The sequence below is a fragment of the Protopterus annectens genome, chromosome 5.part1, assembly GCF_019279795.1.
Source record: "Protopterus annectens isolate FY-2018-M chromosome 5.part1, PAN1.0, whole genome shotgun sequence".
In the NCBI taxonomy this organism is placed as follows: domain Eukaryota; kingdom Metazoa; phylum Chordata; order Ceratodontiformes; family Protopteridae; genus Protopterus; species Protopterus annectens.
Window position 1 is genome coordinate 657110189 of NC_056736.1, and position 19890 is coordinate 657130078.

Here is a 19890-nt window from a genome sequence, read left to right on the forward strand (position 1 = left end):
ACCTTCTCAAAGAAACCCACCAGCTTGAGTAGGCATGACTTGCCCTTGATGAAACGAAGCTGGGTCGAGTCCAGTGTCTGGAGGTTTACTATGTCATTATTGATCATTTCCATAATTCTTTCCATGGCTTTGCATATGAGACTAGTGAGACTTATGGGTCTATAGTTTCCAGGGTCTGTAGATGGTCCACCTTTGTGCAGAGGGATGACTGTTGCTGTTCTCCATTCATGAGGCACAAAGCATGTTTGGAGGCTACAGTTATTAAATAATGATTCCATACATTTGTAAGCACTCTGTTATCCATGAATGTGGGAGGTTATCATATACTTTTTTGTAGTCTATCCATGCCATACTTTTACAATTCTCCATTGTGACTTTATTTAACAACAAGTGATCCTTTGTTCCATATGGCTTTCTTTTGTTACCCTTTTGTTCTATTGTCACTATTGAGTTTTCTTCTGAATGACTATAAACTCTGTCAGCATTAATTCCAGTGTACAGTTTATACATCATCACAAGGAAAGTTACTGGCCTATAGTTTTTAGGATAGATTGCAGGTTCTCTGTTAAGGAGGAATACAGTTTCCTGTTGTTAACCATGTTGGTGTCTGTTCAGTTTGCTCATATAAATAGTTCTTACTCAGGGTTAAATCTTCATGTAAAGGTGTTAATACTTTTAGCTAGACGTTAGGTGCTGCATCTGGACTGAGGGTTTTCCACTTAGGAGCTTTTTAAAATTGTTTTCAATTTCTCTGGCCGTTACTTCATTCCATTTCATATCATGCACATTTGAACTTCTAATTCTTTCTTTTGCTTCTTCCGTCCATTCATCATATTTGTTATGTTTCACAGGATCTTCACAGATATTTCTCCAAAATGTGTTTTTTTTTTGGTGGTGTTTCTTTTCTTTTGCCTTGTTTCCCAGTTCTCTGTAAAACTTTTTTGGGTCATCAATAAATTGCTTATTTTGTACTTTTCCTTTATATTTATCTGCATATCTACTATGTTTTTCTGCCTGTGCTGATATCTTTAGTTTATTATTTGCAATAATGTATGATAGAGCCTAGTCTGTTCTGATACTGCACATTGCTTTTATCATGTCTGTCTTTCTGAGTATTTTTGTTGGTCTGTTCCCTGTTCTGTACTCTTCTAACAGTGACACTTCTTGTTTTATATTACTTTATAGTTTTCACTGTTGGATACTTAGACGATGTCATTTGATTTTTCCCCTCCCTTTCCCTTACTGCTCTATGTTTTTGTGTTAAGACTTTATCTGTTATTAATTTAGCTGTACAGTAATATATCCTTTTTACTTCTCTTGTATTGCATATATTTCTATGAACAGTATTGATTACAGTGTTCATTTGTTTTATCAAACTTCTAATATTTTGGATCTTATTGACTTTCTGTAGTCTATTTCTTTCATTAATCTTAACATGTCTATCCATATCTATTAAATCAAGCAGTTCTTTCCTTAGATCATTTTCTTCTAAACTAAGGGCACATTATTTATTCTGTTTCCTGCAGGCATTCTACAGAGGGATCCAGAAAATGTTCCTGTGCCATATTGTGTTCAGCTTCACCCTGCATCATCCATTGTTTTCGTATAGGAACTTATTAGCCTATCATTCCACAACATTGACTGCATCAGAGTTGACACAATTTTCTGTACCTTCCCTTGCTGTGCAGCTTAAGCTGAACTTTTGTACTGTTTTTCCACTGAAGGCTCCAAAGTATCTTCATATGGCATCTGATCAGATCCTTCACACTCCACTGGTTTCTCCTTAATATGGGCGATCCATTATTCTGTCATGCTGTGATTTTGTCAGTTAGATTTTCTACACTAAATCCTTCACAGGTAGTCCATAACTTCATTTTCTATTTATTTAACTTCTCCATTACTAATCTTCTTTTCTAATTTTGCCCTTTGTTTCTTATTTTTTGTATTGTAAAATTTTCCATATCTGGATGTGTCTGCCTGTGTTTGTCTTTAAATATCATTGGTGCTGCTTTTTATATAGATTAGTTTTGCTTTCTGCTTTGCATAAATATTGCACCATATTAAGTCTCTTTTCCCATGCCCATATTTCTTCTTCAGATGTCTCCTGCTCTTCCTGTTTCTCCTTACTTTGAGAACTCATTGTTCCATCAAGCTGTGATGTAGCCTGTGTTAGACTTTCAACACTAAATCTTTCACTTTGCAGGTATTCCATAACTTCACCTTCTAATTTTTAACTTCTGCTTTACTAATTTTATGTTCTATGTCCCACCTTTGAGATCTTATTATTTGTATTGTGAAATTTTCCATATCTGGGTGCCTTTCCATGTATTTCTCTTCAAGTATCTTTGGAGCTATTTCTTTTGTATTAATTTAGCTTTTTCCTTTGCTTAAATATTGCACCATATCAGATCTCTCTTTCTTCCCTATGTCTGTATTTGTTTTTGATACCTTTCAAAATTCTCTAGATTTTGTTCTTTATATTTACGTGCTTCTTCAGTCACTTCTTTTTTCAAACAGCCGAGATTTTTGGTCTACTTAATATTTTCTTCAATCTGTTGTATTAATGAACACAAATTTGCATTTTAAGCTTTTGACAGTATTTTTCTTTAATCTTTTTGTATATCTTATGTCTGGAAATTATGAGACTCTTGCATAATAGTAGCAATACATAATTTCTTTCTTATTCTTGATAGTCTACTCTACCATCTTTATGGCTCTTTTTGGCCTATCATTTTTGTTTTTATTTTTGTGGACTACTACTTCCTTCTACAACAGGGGGCATCCTCCCCTTAAGCCTGGCCTAACCCCATTGTAGGAATGCTTCCACTTCTTGAAGATTTTATACTGTCATTTTTTCCAGTCCTAGCACCAGTGCACCTACCAGGATTGGACACTTTTTTTTATGCTAGGACTTGTGTTCCTAGCTGTCTTTTTATTTTTTAACTTATATTTGTCCTTGATACAGTATATATCTATAAAATACAGTGTATATGTCAGTGTCCTCTTGGTGAGATTTTGTAAAAATAATGTCCACCTCATGAAGGTACTCACCAAGACTTGAATATAAATGAATTTCCAGTAATACTGATCACATTTGCTTCTTGATTTTATCATCTCTCCATTCCTATGTGTTAGATGGGCTGCAATTAGAGTGGAGCATTTTGTAGTTGTTATGCTGTTACCTAGAAGGCACAATTGACACATAACTGTATTACCTAATACAGGGAAAGCTAATGGTAGTACAGGTTTAGATATGACCATAATTTTGGATTACGTATAGTATTTCGTTAACATCAACAGTATGAATTAATGTAAGCAGATAGAAATAAATACGATGAGGAGACAGTTATCAAAACTGCACTGAGTGTGAGTTAAAGCACAAAATGTCTAAGAAGGAGACGAGACTGTAGGAAGGAAATGAAACCAATGAAGAGTCTGTGTAGAGCGAACTAGAAGATGAGGGGCATCAATTCTGACAATAGAGAACTGCAGAAAAGAAGTCATTATTAAACAGGTAAGAGAAAATTTCAGAGAGGACAGTAGGGTGAACTAAACAATGCACAGTGTTGTCACAGAACATAATACAGAGAGCAGATGTGGAAGGGAATAAGGAAGCACGGCAGCACATGGACAGGATGGTGGTGTGCACTTGTAAAGCAAGAATGTCGTCTACTAAGAAAATATAAATTTGAATGAAATATGAAGTTTGGTTCCAGAATGCTGAGTCCCACTGTCGTGAGAGACCAGATGCAGTTAAACATTTCAGGAACATTGATCTAAATTCCTTGAAACAGAACTGTGAAGAGAGTTCTCTGGATTCTTTAGGTCAATCACAGCTTTAATATTTGTGACGGACAGAGGTTATGGTCTCTTGATCCTAACACAGATGCCAAATTTAGATGATAGAATGTGTTTTAAATCCATACTGCTGGCATCAAGTAATTAACTGAAGAGAGACTGGCTTTAAGACTGTATAGTAAATGTACACGGTTGTCTTAGGTAATAGCCAACATCAGGAGCACACCAAAAGCTTTTCACTATACAGCTGCAGAACAGAATTACAGTCTTTGGTTGACCAGTATTTAAACCACTTCATACTGAGCCGAGGATCTTTTAGTGTGAACTTACCTTTAGTGTATGAAAGCTGACCAAGAATATTGTCACACAATGACACACAGAGAGATCCACACGCATGTATACAATATTTACCAGAGGGGATTAATGGTATCTTCCCAGTATCAACAACTCCTTCCCTGTCTTTATGGTAATGCTGCCATCATCTTTACCACACTAGCATACAAAAAACAGTGTTTACCTTTAAACTAAGCCAGCTATTAATTACTTGTATGGTAGCAATAGCTGGAGCAGTAACTCTTCAAGCAGGAGTCAGCAGTCACTGTTACCATTTCATACACATGTGCTTTTAAGTTAATAAGTAAACCACCAGAAACAAGCATTTAAATGTGAATAATGCAACTCTTTCCTTGGAATAAATAAAAATAAGTAGTGCACTTTGTAAAATCAAATATATAAGCAACTTTAAACTCGCACAAATGAAAAGACAAACAATTATATGTAATTGTTTTATTTCTAAGTATAGGGGCAAAACAGCATGAGCTACTACTTTTTTATACTTATTTTCTTATCTAACCCTTGAACATATAAACTAAGGCACTGATAAAGTAAAAAACTTTTACACAGAGAATAGTATTGAATTTTAACATATTTAGAATATAATTTAGTACACGGTTGTCTTAGGTAATAGCCAACATCAGGAGCACACCAAAAGCTTTTCACTATACAGCTGCAGAACAGAATTACAGTCTTTGGTTGACCAGTATTTAAACCACTTCATACTGAGCCGAGGATCTTTTAGTGTGAACTCAACAACTCCTTCCCTGTCTTTATGGTAATGCTTTCATGTGCCAATGGGTGAGGTTTCAAATCCTCCCCTGTTGGGTTGGGGATTGACATAATGGTTAAGGAGTTTACCTCACAGACAAGAATTACAGGGTTTGATTCTCACCAAAGGAAATTGTCTGGGCTTAAAGTGGCCCACAAGGGCAACTTGCTTAGTACTTATCTATGAATCTATATAAAATCATCACTGTCCTACTCAATATTACATAATAACTCTAGTACCTGAAAATGAACACTTTCCTCTTCCCCATACATTTTATAATGGACAACTAAGGCAATCCTTTCATTGACATTTTTAATGTATTGTACATGATCCCTAATCTGATTATGTTCTTAAAGTCTTTCCTCCATTAAAGCTTCTTACATACACGTTACAGCATAGAGTAGAAGTATGTGTTTGTAATTTACCTTTCCTTTAAAATAGTATTTAACGCCTTTGTCAAGATGTATAAGTACATTAATTGGGTTTATAAAATTACATCTACTCCTGCCATTACAAGCATACATCCCCTCAACATCAGTTTTCATCTTCCTATCATTTAAAATTTTCATTATTTCATCTTTCCTTTAAATGCCTTTCATATCAGTAAGTAAACTGCAGCCGTTCTCCCACAATATCTGCAGTTCTGTTATTGTACAGTGAATGCCAGTTTTGCCTGATTACATTTCAAAACATGTAGTGCTATACATACTCAGTGTACATAAACCTCTTGACATTGCATTATTCACAATAACCAAATTTTTGTCTTTACTGTAACGTAAATGTGGAACAACTTCCTTATTTTTAACACCATTTTATACGTTTCCATTTCATTGTTTAATGTACTGTTAGGATGATCTTTGTCTAGCAATTTATCATATGTCGCTCATATATGTTCTGTCGCAGATTCACAGTTACATTTATTGCAAATTAACCCTTGGGATATTCTTTCTAATATACCATGGGTGACAACTGGTAAAGAACAGTGTCTTATTGTCATTTATTGGTTTCTTGTATGTAGGGAACACTGTACCTTATCTTATCCCCCATATGGTGCTACATACAAAAACACTGTTCTAGCCTTGTTTGGCTCATATTTCAAGCTATGGAGTTTATAACATTCTCTAAAATAGGTATTACATACTCATAACATAAGTCCTTAATGCATTCAGTGTCCTATCATCAGTAAAAATTAAAAATATATATATTTTTAAAGACTTGTACATACAGTAAAAACAAATTGCTGCTCAAAGAGAAATGCATGCTTCCATAAGAAATGTTATTATTTAAAAAAGCAGAAAACATAAATGAGCAGTTTTGAATTATCTGAATTAAGATTATTTGCAAGGAGGATAAATTACTTAAACATTGTAATAAAATAGGAACGTCACAATTAAGTATTTTTTTGTTATCCTAGACTATACTAGCCTGTTTCTGCGTAATAAACAAAACCAGGCTAGAATGTGTAAGAAGTCTCATGTTAATTTAGAATTATTAGCATTTATCTTACATATTTTAAGATTTTTTTATTCTGTAATGATACAGCCTCAACAAAGCCACCCAGTCTACCAGAGGGAGAAATTACAACAATCGAGATTAGCCGTTCTAATCCATACATGGAGCTGGGTGTAAGCATTGTCGGTGGGAACGAGACTCCACTGATCAACATCGTCATTCAGGAGGTTTATCGAGATGGCGTCATCGCCAGAGATGGAAGACTTCTGGCAGGGGACCAAATACTGCAGGTATGAAAACTTGATATTACTTTAATTTAATTTAGTAAATTGAACTTGAGATATTTATTTGAATGCCATCACTACCAGAGAATGTGCACTACTTGTTGAAGACTATATGTTGCTAGTACTGAAACTTGGAAGCTACTGAAAAATTCTTTAGACATTTACATGAAATAAATTTGTGAAAGCTTAAAGTTAGGATGATCGACTGTGTGTTTGGTATTGTTCACTGACCAAAGCCACAGACCTAACTCTTTATCTATATTTTGGCTACCCTACCACTACCTTCATGGCATATTACAAAGAAAGCATTGTCAATTTATGATTAAGCACTGTAAATTAAAATGTTTTCTAAATCATGGTGGATGAGATAACATAATCCATATAATGGTTATAGTATGGTAAATGATGATCATAAAGATTATTACTGATAAGTATTAATTATATATGGACGGTACAGTGGTGTAGCAGTTAGGACTGTCGCCTCACAAAAAGAGGCTCTCCGGTTTGATTCTTGGCTGAGGTGCCTTCTTTGTGGCGTCTGCATGTCCTGCCTGTGTTAGTGTGGGTTTCTTCCGGGTGCTCTGGTTTCCTCCCACATTCCAAAGACATGCAGTAGGTGGATTGGACACTCTAAATTCACCCTAGCTGTGAGTGTGTGCATGCGAGTGTGTAGTGCACCCTCTGAGGAGGGGAGGGTTGGGCCTTGGCCTAGCAACCCAACCCCATAAAACACGTACCTTCTACAGAAACGACTAGTGCTGAAGGGCGCACGTTGCCCAATGTGCTCTATGCACAGGAGAGAATCCAGGATTAATAATATATGGACTTGGCTGTAAGCAAACATCAGACTTCATCCAAAGTTCAAGTATGTGGAGATCCCCAGACAAGGAGTAAAGTTTCCTCTCACACTGCAGTTATCAGCTTGAAACTCAGCTGGGAATGAAGAGTAACCTGTACCATCTTGTTCTCGGTTTTGTTTTCTGAGCAAATGGTCATATAGTTTAAGGCCATTGATTACCTCCAGGCAAAGTTCCAAGAACAATAATTACCTTGTTTTGGCAATTGTTTTTCTTTTCTGGTACATATTACATTTGTTTAACAGTTTTTTCCTGCCAAATTTCATATTTTGGTGGCTATAAAACATTCCCAGAGAAGTCACAAAACAGTGTCTCAGTGGGCGATAAATGCCCCCAGGGTATTTTTGTTTGCAGTGCTTATTCCTTCTTGGAGAAAATCCAAGTGTAGCTAATTGTGAGCATTGTAAAACATAGAAAACTTTGGCTGGAAGGGCAACAAATTTTGAAAGTTTTCTAGCTGACAGGAAATTGTTAGCACTAGGACAAAGGGATACACACCCCAGCAAATGGACCATTTACTGGCAGTAAACAAAGAAAAAAGTCAAAGAAGTCACCCAGAAAGGAAAAGCACATTAGAATGAGACATTTTTTAGTCAAAGTATATGCAGGGAAATGGGGTGACAAGTAATAGACACCTCATTGGCCCAACTCAAGCTGAAAGTTGTTGTCTTGAAAAGGTTCAGCTGCATCTACTCCTGTCCCAGGTGATTGTTATCCTACCTGTATTATCCATTCTAGAGGAACAGAATAGTCACTTCAGTGGATATTCATGCCTCAGAAAGAGTTTTCCAAGTGCATCACAACTGGATGCTGTTTCACAAGCTCCTCTGGAAGGTGCAGGGCCTTCCGGGGAGGATACTAGTGTGTGTGTCCTCCTTCTCAGTCAACTCCTGAACAGGAAAGTCTGACTATTTTAACAGATTTGTCATTGATCCAGAGTGCTTGAGTTTTAGCTCTGCCATAACACCTTCCAATGAACATTCTGAGTTTATTTCCTTAAGTATTGACTGATTTGTTCTTCTTGTAGTCCATGGAATTCCCAAATGTTTTCTCCAACACAATATTCAGAAGCATCAGTTTTCCAGACCACGGCCTTACTTCTACACCAATTCTTTGAGCCATACATTATTACTAGGAAACTGTAGCATGGATTATATGGCCCTTTGTTGACAATGTGTTGTCTTTGCTTTTTAAAATTTTATCCAGATTTGCTATAGCTTTCCTTCCAGGAAGTAGGCATCTTTTAAATTCATGACTGGAGTCACCATCTGCAGAGATCTCTGAAGCCAGGAATATTAAATCTTTCCTTGCCTCCATCTGCAAAAAGTAGCAGACAGGATGAAGCCCTGACTGTGACTCAGACAATTTGGGTTCGATTAACAGCATAAACACTAGAGGTGGCAGGGTGGGAAGGATGAGAGTGAATGTCTCGCCCATCCTGAGGGAGAGGTGGTTCTGATTCTTCACTTGGGCAACACCTTGAGGAAGCCATAGGTATTGGGTCTGGGAGCTTGAGCCTGCAAAGCCTGTACTTCCTAGGGCTAGAGGCTAGCATGTTCATGGAAGTGCACATGCTTCCCATGGTCGGCAGCACTAGTGCATGCTCTAAGAAGAAGGGAAGGGTGTCCATCAGATCCATCAGCAGTGGTGGATTATAATAGGGGTGAAATGACGGTCACCCAGGGACCACAGCTTCAGGGGGCACATGTCCAGACAACAGTGCAGTTTAATTTAAATCATTCCTGTGCCTATAGTGTGACCTAATAAAAAAAAATCTTTGATGTAGAGCAATCAAGTGTAGGTTCAAGTATAGGAAGCAGTACATAGGGAGGTCTGCTTAACATAGCGTAGGAATACAGAAAGTAGCACACTGGAATGAGTGGTCTGTATTTTGAAACAGCAGTAAGTCTGCTTGTTGATTGGAGGTGAAAGTAGTATGTAACATGGGAACAATAGTTAATGGTAGCACAGGAAGAGTCACTAATGGCAGATCACTTTGGTACAGGGAATATACAAAGTGCTGCATTGCATCTCCATCATGCAAGCAAGTGTGTGTGTGTGTGTGTGTGTGTGTGTGTGTGTGTGTGTGTGTGTGTGTGTGTGTGTGTGTGTGTGTGTGTGTGTTCTTGTGTGTGTGTGTGTGTTCCAGAAACTCAGTAATAACTGCAGCCTGCCATTAGATGTGTTAAAACGGATTTAATCTGCTATCACAAGACCACTGTCTGGTTAAGTGACTTGCTTAGAATCACACAGTAGGCAAACAGAGGTAGAAAAAAATCAAACCCTGCATCCTTAACTACAGGAAGCAACTCAATAAGAGCTTAAGCATTAATTCTCTGCACTAAATGCCAGACACTCGCATATTTCTTCATATTCTGATAAATCACTGAGGGTTAAACATCACTTTCTTTTCAGTCAGTCAATCATACCAGTCATTATGGTTCTGTGCATTAATACTGCACTGCTTCTTATAGTCAAAAATGTACAGGGTTTGCACTGTTTCACCGCCATGTTCCTTCTGTTCGACTTTGAGCAAGCTGGAATTGATGGTCACATCTGTGGGAGTATGTATAAATATTTGGTTCCTGCATCCTTCAATTCCAGTTGTAACTTATTAATTAGCATAGTAAGTTCATGCAGCTGTTTTCTGTGTCAAGGGTGTGGGATTTGAGTGATTTGCTTACCCTTTTGAGTTTGTTCTGGAAGCTGGCACCAAGGGTTAAGGCTGTGAGGTATTGTTCTCAGGGAACTAGGTTTGATTCCCACAGTCATTTGCCTACTGTGTGACTTTGTGCAAGTCACTTAACAAGACAGTGCTTTGGGGTTACAGAACATTTTGGGCTAGGCTCCAAAATGGTCCCCTGAACTGCAAATCTGGTAACTAACTATGAAGTAGAGTAGTTATGGTGTAAAGGAAGGAAACTGTAGTAAACAGGAGCATCATCATATGAGCCATGTTCTTTGGATATGATGCTTGGTTTTCTTGTTTTGTTGAATGTTGACACCATTTTTTATTATTTAGCTTTGGTTAAACTGGACAGATTGAAGTCTGGAAGTTTAAAGTCAATATTGTAACTATGAATGCATTTTTCATTTAACTTTTTTGTAGGCATGTAGGTGTGAAATACATTGTGTTTGGGCTACAACAGTTTGTCTAGCACTTAGTGCAGATGTGGAGGACTATGAGCTGATAGAGCTGCTTCCTGTAGTACAGGGTTTGATTCTCTCTGCCTTTGTTTGTCTTCTGTGTGACTCAGAACAAATTGCTTCACCAGCCAGTACTCCTTCGCTGCTCTTGAAAAGGGACTCTTGTGTCCAGTGAGCTGTTAGATATTTGTCCTCCTTCACATAGACGCTAATAAGTGCTTTACTGTACACCATTTGATAATGAATACTGACAAGTCTGCTGTAGTTTGTTTTCCAGATGCATTTTTACTACATGTGAGTTTCAAGGGAAGAGAAAGTTACAGTTATGCATCATATTGATAACTGCTGCAGTTGCCTTAGCTACATAGGTTATATAACAGCCAGCCAGCTTCCAAATTTTCAGGCACCTTCCATGCACCCAAACCTTTAGTCATCTTGAGCTGAGTTGAGCTGACTAAAAAGACAGGTTTGGGTGCAAAGTCCTTCAGAGCATACTAAATAGTATGCTCCTTTGAAGCTTTTGAGGATGAACGGTTGGCTTGTGCGGTTTCTTTTCTGGGCAGATAAGTTCCTTTTGGGGAAAGAACTTCCATTTTAAAAATTGTTTGTTTAATTACACTTTCCTGTTTAAGAAAGTTGTTTTAAACATAGGAGTCTGTGTTTTAACAGACTGTTACAAGACTGTATTGTACTTTTAAATGAGAGCACTCTTTTTTTCTGTCAGTTTAAAAGTTCTTTAAGTAATGAAAACCATTTTTCTGTGGAGAAATTTTATTTATTTTACTTTTGGGGCTGGCAAAGTCTTTTAAAGTTCTTTCTACTGTATTTTTATGTGAAAAAGTCATTTTTAAAGACTTACATTTTATACCAGCTTTTGCTGCTGGGAAAGAATCTGATCCTTACTAATATGGGAGAGTGCTGCACAGCCCCTAGTGTAATGTCTTCTCTGGTAAGGTCAGACCACAGAACAGTCTCTTTTGAAGGGAAAATAAAATCTGGAACCCCAGCTAACCCTTACATGTTCAGGAATTACTCTATGACTAGATTCCTACTATTAATTGATAATCTGGAAAAAAATTTGCAAGGCTCCATAACCCCCTGATAACACTGCTACCTACTTGGAACTGTTCACAGAAACCCTGTACAAGATGTTAATAACTGCTCTGAGGCAGCTGTGTCCACTAGGAAGAAGTGCAGAATTAATTTGAAAAGTAAGCCACCCTGGTGAAATCACATCATCAATAGGTTGTATAAACAGAATGAAGAAAACCATGTAAAAAATTAGAAGTTGTGGCACCCAGCAGGATAAAGGCACTTTCATCAAACTAAATAAACAACTCAGAGGACAAATAAAGTCTACCAAAGCCAAATCTGACGTAAATTTGGCTTCCCAGGTGAAGGACAACCACAAGACATTCTTTAGCTATGTCTGTAATCTCAAGAATAATACACAATTGTGTGCAGAGCTCATTGTTAATGAAGCCACCTATACTGAATCAGAAGCTGTAGCAAACCTATTGGCAGACAATTTCAGCTCTAACTTTGCCTCTGTCTCCCCCTTTATCCTCCCCTCTGCAAATACCATCAAATATAACTCCTCCATATTCTCACTAGGGAACAGGACCTTAATGGTCTACCTAAGGCAAAAAATACTAAATAAATGGGCCCAGACCATATCCCAGGATGCCTTCTAAACGATATGAAAAATGACCTAGCAGGGCCTCTGGGATTGTTGTTTAACTGTAGCCTTCTGAATGGAGAACAGCAACAGTCAACCCTCTACACAAAAGTGGGCCATCTGCCCACCCTGGAATCTACAGACTCATAAGTATTAATGGTCTCATATGGAAAGCCATGGAAAGAATTATCATCAAATTTATCAATAATGTCATAGACAATCTGCAAATACTGGACCCAACCCAACTTGCAACTGTCAAGGACAGGTCATTCCTACTCAACGTAGTGGACTTCTTTGAGAAGGTCACCACAGAAGTGATTGAGGGCAGAATGGTTCATGCTGCCTACCTTAACCTGACCAAGGCATTTCACACAATACCCCAAAATTCAAGAGGTTAGATATAAACCCTTATGTCACCCAGTGGATACAGACAGGACCCAAAAAATTAGAACTGGGGAGTCCACCTCTACAATGAGGCCAGTCACAAATGGAGTCCTTCAGGGATCATTCCTGGGACTGCTCCTTTTGGCATTTACTTTTCTGAAGTCAAGACCAATGCCATGTGCCTCTGGCTGTCTAAATTTGCAGATGATTGCAAGTTAGGAAGCCGTCATAGAATCCCCCACTGACACAAATGTTCTCCAGGAAGAGCTGACAAGGACAAATTAACCTGTGTCAGAGTCTTGGACTAAAACCCAATGACAAGAAATGCATAATAGTATTCTTCAGGAACTCATCAACCACTAGTAACTATCATTTTTGACAACACATCCCTAAGAGTTGACCGAGAAGTCTGAGACTTGGGGACACACATAGACAGTAATCTAGAATTGAACATCACATGTAAATGGCAGTGAGGAAATCATTCTATGTTGTACATTTTATAAACAAAGGCATAGCATCTATGTCCAAGGAGGTCATTGTTCTACTGTATTCAGCTTTCATCAGACCTATCACTGAGTACAGTACCCCCTTTGGTATGTACCTAACCAAGCACATCCAACAATTGGAATGTCCACAGAGGTTCCTCACTAAACGAATACAGCATTTAAATAAAATGTCCTATGCAAACTACCTCAAAGCCCTATCCCTGTATTCTGTCTCCTACAGGCTGTTGAGGGGAGATATATGCCTGGCGTACAAGGCATTGTTAGATCCCACCCTGATGGGCTTCCTACATATCAGCAAAACAGACTGCTGGAGAAGCATGTATGTATCCCAGAGACTACCCCTCAATGGAACAGGCTCCCCATCCATGTGAAGCAGAGCTCCCCCAACCCAATTCAAGTGTAGCTTGGTCACTTGGCTAGGGAACAGGAATTGGTTTGGCACCTTTGTCTCCAATGAGCACAGATAGCCTGTAAATGAGTAATGCAGTTAGTGATGTCAGAGGGGACAGCGATTCTTGATGTGGTCAGGGAAGACATAGAGTGGACAAAAATAAGATGTAGTTATCCTGCAAGCATGTAAGCTACCACCACCCCCAAAAAAACAGTATGTTGTATGCAATAATATTTCTGATTTCTATACAACTTTTGTGTTGTTGAACAAAAGCTGCTGCAGTATGTATAGTGTCTTTAATTATTTTGTTTTATTCATTGCACTAATGAATGAATTAATTCATTTATTTATAAGCCTTGACTGTGTATTATAGTCTAAAATTGTTGCATTTTAGTAATGTGTTTTTGCAGTATGTGCTTTACAATCTCCAGCAACTGTGAAAGAATTGATATTTGTCAGAGCATATAGTCTGCATTATTTGGAGTAATGATCAGAGCAGGGTAATCTTCAGCATCTATTATGCAGTCACAGTTGCAGATTAATATAATATAGTCTTCTGTACGTGATTGGTTTGTAAAGGTTTTCTACATTTAGTTAAAAACGATTATACTGTCTGGCAGTTAGACCAGAGGACTAAAGCCCTGGCTCATTAATAACTTGCTTCCTGAGCCAAGGGTGCAGAGTTTGAATCATTCAACCATCATTTACCTACTGTATAAACTTGAGCAAGTCACTTAACCAGACAGTGCTTTGAGGCAGTTGGGGAATTTGGCCTAGGCTCTTTAATGGACTCCTGGACTGAATGCCTAGTAAATAACTATGAACCTGTGGTAATTTTTTCCCAGTCGTTCTCTGTTGCATAGCTGATCTGGTTCAGTGAATGTTATGACAATGTCATCATCATACCAATTTTTTGTGCAACATAGGCCATTTGTTCTTCAAGGGCAGCAGGCATGGCATATGTAGATGAAGCAATGAAATGCAAAGTTATTTACCAACAGCACCATCTGCATTCACTTTCACTTTAGTGAGGAATTATTCATTATTTTTACCTCTGCAGAGATTTTACATATTGACTTAGCATATGTCATTGGGTGGCTATTATTTCTTATGCTCTCATTATACATTTTCTTCTATTTAAATGTGCTACACATGGCTAGGTATTATGGTGTGATGCTAATGATCTTTATACAGTTTCATGTAGTTCATTCAAAGCTACCAATTCCTTCATAATAATAAGGGGTGTACAGAGTCAACAGTGTGGCTATAAGTAGGGGTTGGGGGCTATCTGTTGATGAAAGTGCCTTATGCTTCTATTAATTTTAAACAGTCTTTAATCTGGCTTTGCAGGACTAATGTGCATGTGTGTGTGAAATAAATTGGAATATTTTACTATGGCTACTAAGTGTTTGTGTGAAACAAATTTCAGATATGTTAACTCACTCAAGCCAAATGCACCTTTTTATGTTTACAGTTCACACCTATACCTCATTATGGTGTCCAGACCTTTTGGGGGTCTGTCTTCTTTAACTAAATGAGACTTACCAGCTAATAATAGACAGTATTACAAAGGGCAAGGAATTATCAACAAAATGAAACTAAGATTGTTAGTCTAGGATGTCCTACAGTGGAGAAATTAATCTTTGCCAAATATTATTCATATTTTCTTAACCAAGAGATCTACATTTTATTGAGGTGTATGATGTAAAACATGAATGTGGGAGACAGGACAATTCACTGAACATGCTGGTTTATATTGCATTACTGGAAATATTGCTAATTGTTTGTTAGTAATAATCAAAATAAGCAATATTTCCATCTGTACTTAATACTTCAAAAAACAACTGATTGTTGCATAACATTAGGAGAAACCTGTAATTTTGCATTGTAAGCTTCACATCTTGAGAGATATCCAGTATTATTTGTATTGCTAATTATACAATTAAACACAAGTTCTCATATTTCTCTAAATACCTCAGTAAACCTGTACTTATAGAGGAATTTCTTGTTGTCATATGAAGGTTTATGCCAAGGTAACAGCAATGTTTTAACAGTATATGTCTAGGTTATGTAGTTTTCATATGAACATTTGTGAAAGTTTAGAAAAATATAATTTAGAGTTTGTGTGCATTATAATATATTACAGTATTTATGGAAAAGACTATGAATGTACTATTATCATTATAAAGAATATTTCTTACTGATAAAATTGCTAATCATACAGTTTTAGTAACTTATTTTTCACAAAATATTTACATTCGATTTTATGCTTTTTAAGTTTATTTGTTAGAAAATGCTATGGAATGCAAGATTTGTGTAGGGTCCTAGAAGTGTAGCATTCTACACCACATAGGTCTAATGAGTTAAGCCGGGCAGTGTTTTTATTTTCTTTGTTTTGTTTTGTTTTTTACACAAGCTTCTTAGAAGGATGCAGCCAGCAATATAGTTATAATTGCTGGGTTCCAGGATGTCTGTAGCTAAAAATGACAGATGCTGCTGAGTTGATGAAATTAAAAAGTCACTAGTCTGCTTTGCAGAACTAGTAGTTTTTTCTCTAAAGCAAATTGTAGTGCTTCAGTTTGGCTATTTTTATCACAGTCAGACATGTAAGGTATACACAGTCAGTCAACTAGATGTAACTGATGAGTAAAGATACTGCTAGATTATAATAACAGTATTTGGGGTGGCTTTTTATGGCTGACATGTTCTAATGGGTACTTTTGTTATTACTGGTCAATACATTTTGCTTCACTTCTTACTGAAAAAAATGAAAACTGCAAATTTAACACACCCTAACAAATGTTGCTATATTAAACAAGAAATATTATTAAAAAAACAATCAGGAAGATGAATACAAAAGAATGCATGCACTTATGCATGGTCCAAACATGTGTAGGGGATCCATGGTTTGAAATCAACCATGGGCTTAAGCTACACTTAATCTTACCCTCTTTGGCAGTGTGACCCACTCCCTACCATTTGGTTGTTATCTGTCTGGGAGAGCAGATGGACTGATTAGGCTTTCCCTCCAGGGAAGAAATGTATTGTACAATTTTCCCCTGTGCCTAAGAGAGTGTTCTCCTGTCACTCCAACAGAAGAGAAGAGCAAACAGGCGGACTGGGTAATGGAAGGGGAGCCATTTAGCAAGATTTGGTAGACAGGGAAAAAAAAACTTGCAGTAGACAGCCCCTGTATGAAAAACAGTAGTGTACTACCAACAATTATTAAAAAACTTTCATCCCTAGTTAGCTGCTGAACATCCCTCCTTTAATGCCAACAAAATTGATATTTATGGCACATGTCAAAAACTGAAAAATCTGCCTACTCTTTCATCCCACTTAATAATAATAGACAATATATTGAATAGGCCCAATGCTTAAAATATTTAGTTGTAACATTTAGCATAAATGTAACAGTGTCCTTGCAAATCAACAACATGATAATGAAAATTAACTGTACACTTTTTGGTTACTGTATAACTCGCATGTCTTCACTCCTGAAGGTTAAGCTGCTTCAGCCCCAGTTGGAATATGGTCTGCTCTTACTTGAATATGCCTCATAAAGATACCTAAGTAATCTCCAAACTCTACCAAAACCCACTGTTTATACTGCTGTCACCTCAAAATACAACATGCCTGTATTACTCTCCAGCATTCCTATTGGCTACATGTAAAAAGAATGTGCAGACCTCCTCCTCTGAGACTCGCTTCCAACTGGCATCTGTAGCAATTCTGCATAATGCACATTTAAAAGTAACCTAAGTGATATAGTTAAAATAAAGCTGCCTGCCACTACTTTAAAGTAATATTGATCACTTAAAAGAAGAGCCATAGCTGCTTCACTATTCCTGGTATGTCAGTGAGCCTTCACTTAGCACAATATTGCACTGATTTATAAATTAACCAGTCTAGCTACAGCTTTCTGTCTCTCTAGTTCCATTCCAGCTTACAGTACATACAAACCGTATCCTTTTCCCTCCTTGTGAGTTACATATGTAAATACAAAATATTCTAAAGTGAAGTGTAATTTCTTTCAATTTTATCTCACTTCTCTGTAATGCCAGTTGTGTAAAAATCTTTATGTAACCGCTTGTCACACTTGTATTATAATGTGTTTACTATGACTTCTCTTACTTGGGTTACATTTTTCTAGTTGATGGCTAAAATGAGTCCCTTGTGGATCAGTCCACTGCACAGGTTAGGAAATATGCATACATACTTATATAAATACATGCTTACGTAGCACATATATACATATATAAATGTCAAAACAATTAGGTGAATCTTAATCACTTAATTGTAACCCTGTTAAGGTACACAGAGGACATGGCTTGGAAAATGTTTGATCTGAGTTAAGAAAAAGTCATCGGGATAGCCAAGACTGCTTTCAAAGTGAAGAGGCACTCCATTAAATGTGAGTAAAATGCATTGGATGCACATGCCCATGTATCTAAGACAGATACAGAAAATAGAAGAACTACACAGGTGAGGATTGTAGTGTTTTGTGAGGATGTAAAAACACAACCTTTGAATACACCCTTGAATAGAGAGAATCTCTTTGGATACACCTCCAAAGACATCTTTCAAAAAAACTAGAGGAAAAATAAAAACATGCAATCTGTGAAACAGTTTCCACCCTCCACTGATGCACCAAAGGAGTTGCCTTTCCATACAACGATCCTTTTAAAGGAAACAGATTAGAGATGATCCTCATCATTCACAAAGAAGCAATTTCAGCAAAGGCAGCAAACAAAGAATGATAAAAGGGGCCATGCTGAGCAACAGCATCAGAGACCAAAGGTGGAACCCAGTAAATTCACCACACCCCATTTCTGCCTGTGTTGCTTATTCTCCCCCTTCCTTTTACATTCACCAGACCTTTTGGGTAGGAACTTCTATTTTTTGAATAATTTGTTTCCTCCTGAACTCATACAAGTGAGTGAATAAAACTGACTTAAGGATCTATGGTCTAATTTCTGGACCATTCTTTCATCTATTATGTCACCTATGACGCAAAGAATAACAGCCACACCTGCACATCCTCTTATAGCTGCTGGAATAAAAGGTCATAGAGCTCCCCCAATTTCATCCTCAAGAACTTAGGACCAAGCACTGTTCAAAATGAATAAATGAAATGAGTAACTAGGTACAAGTAAATGCACTAGTAATACAATAAAGTACCAAATGTTAAATAAACCATATAGCGGAGGGACTGTAAAAAGTTTATTTTCAAAAATGTTATTATACCCAAATTAGAGAGTCTGTGGAGGCCCAGCCTAGTCCTGCACAGACCAAACAACTTTGTAGAGTTGTTGTTAAAAAGGTGCACTCCTGGTTACCCTGGTAATGAAGGAAACATACCTATTTGTTCACATTCACTGTAAGGAGCACTCTTTATCACTTCACATCTAAACCTTATGGCCTTTCCACTATTAAATGTCTGGTACAAGCCTTTGTGTGTCTGTGGATGACTGTAGCCATGCCTAAGTATTTAAAAATATCAGCGCTGCTCAGCTGGTAAGCTAGATGAAACAGTTTATTATACTTTCCATTGCTTCCTAAATTGGGTATCTCCCTAAGTCTTCAGAAGTCAAGTTCATCACCATCAAACATCAAGACCTTTCTAGGAGTTAAATGTTTACATGAACAGAGAGGCCTTGGAGTTGGTGATAGTGAGAAAATGTCTTAAGTAAGGATGTCTTTTTTTCTGAGTTTGTTCATATTAGTGAAAGAAATTAGTGTTCCTCACAGTTTCAAATTGTTCCTGATTGGACTTGCTTATGTAGTAGCATGTCTTTCCTAAGCCCATGCTCCATCAATGTCTCAGATGATTGAGTTACATTTGGATTAATTCCTACATGCCTGGGTCTCCCCCCAGTTGGCAAATGCCAAATTTTCTGCAGCAGGGAGTGTCTGAGAGCTGTCATTGCTGCTCACTGAGGTTATGGATTACCTCTGGAAGCCCTTGCCATACCAGAAAGAGTGTTCCTGCCCCTCCCACTCCTTCCCAGTCCTGCCCAGAAGCTTAGCCCATCAGTCATTCCAAGCCCCAGTAACCATTGTCGCCACAAAGTGTGGTTGCCCTATTACCAATGCCCCTTCCCATCCCTCCCCTCCAGACCCCCAGAGAGAGAAAAGCAAGCAGGCATAGTCTCATCATTCCTCTCGGGCCATATGTGTGCCCAAGCTGCTACCTGATCACAGATCACGTAGGTTATATTCAGGTCTTTCTCCCTTTATACCAGTTGGCCTGACTGCTAGTAACAGAAAGATGATTAGACAGAGATA

At 37.5% G+C, this 19890-nt stretch overlaps 1 protein-coding gene across 2 annotated transcripts in view; it reads left to right on the plus strand.

Annotated features, from left to right (window-relative positions):
- The window catches only part of LNX2 (ligand of numb-protein X 2), a 670209-nt gene that overhangs the window by 552479 nt on the left and 97840 nt on the right, over positions 1–19890 (plus strand). For both annotated transcript variants that reach the window (XM_044073272.1, XM_044073273.1), the window contains one exon: positions 6446–6645. In XM_044073272.1, coding sequence (XP_043929207.1) covers positions 6446–6645 — 200 coding nt within the window. The remainder of the gene's footprint in view (positions 1–6445; positions 6646–19890) is intronic.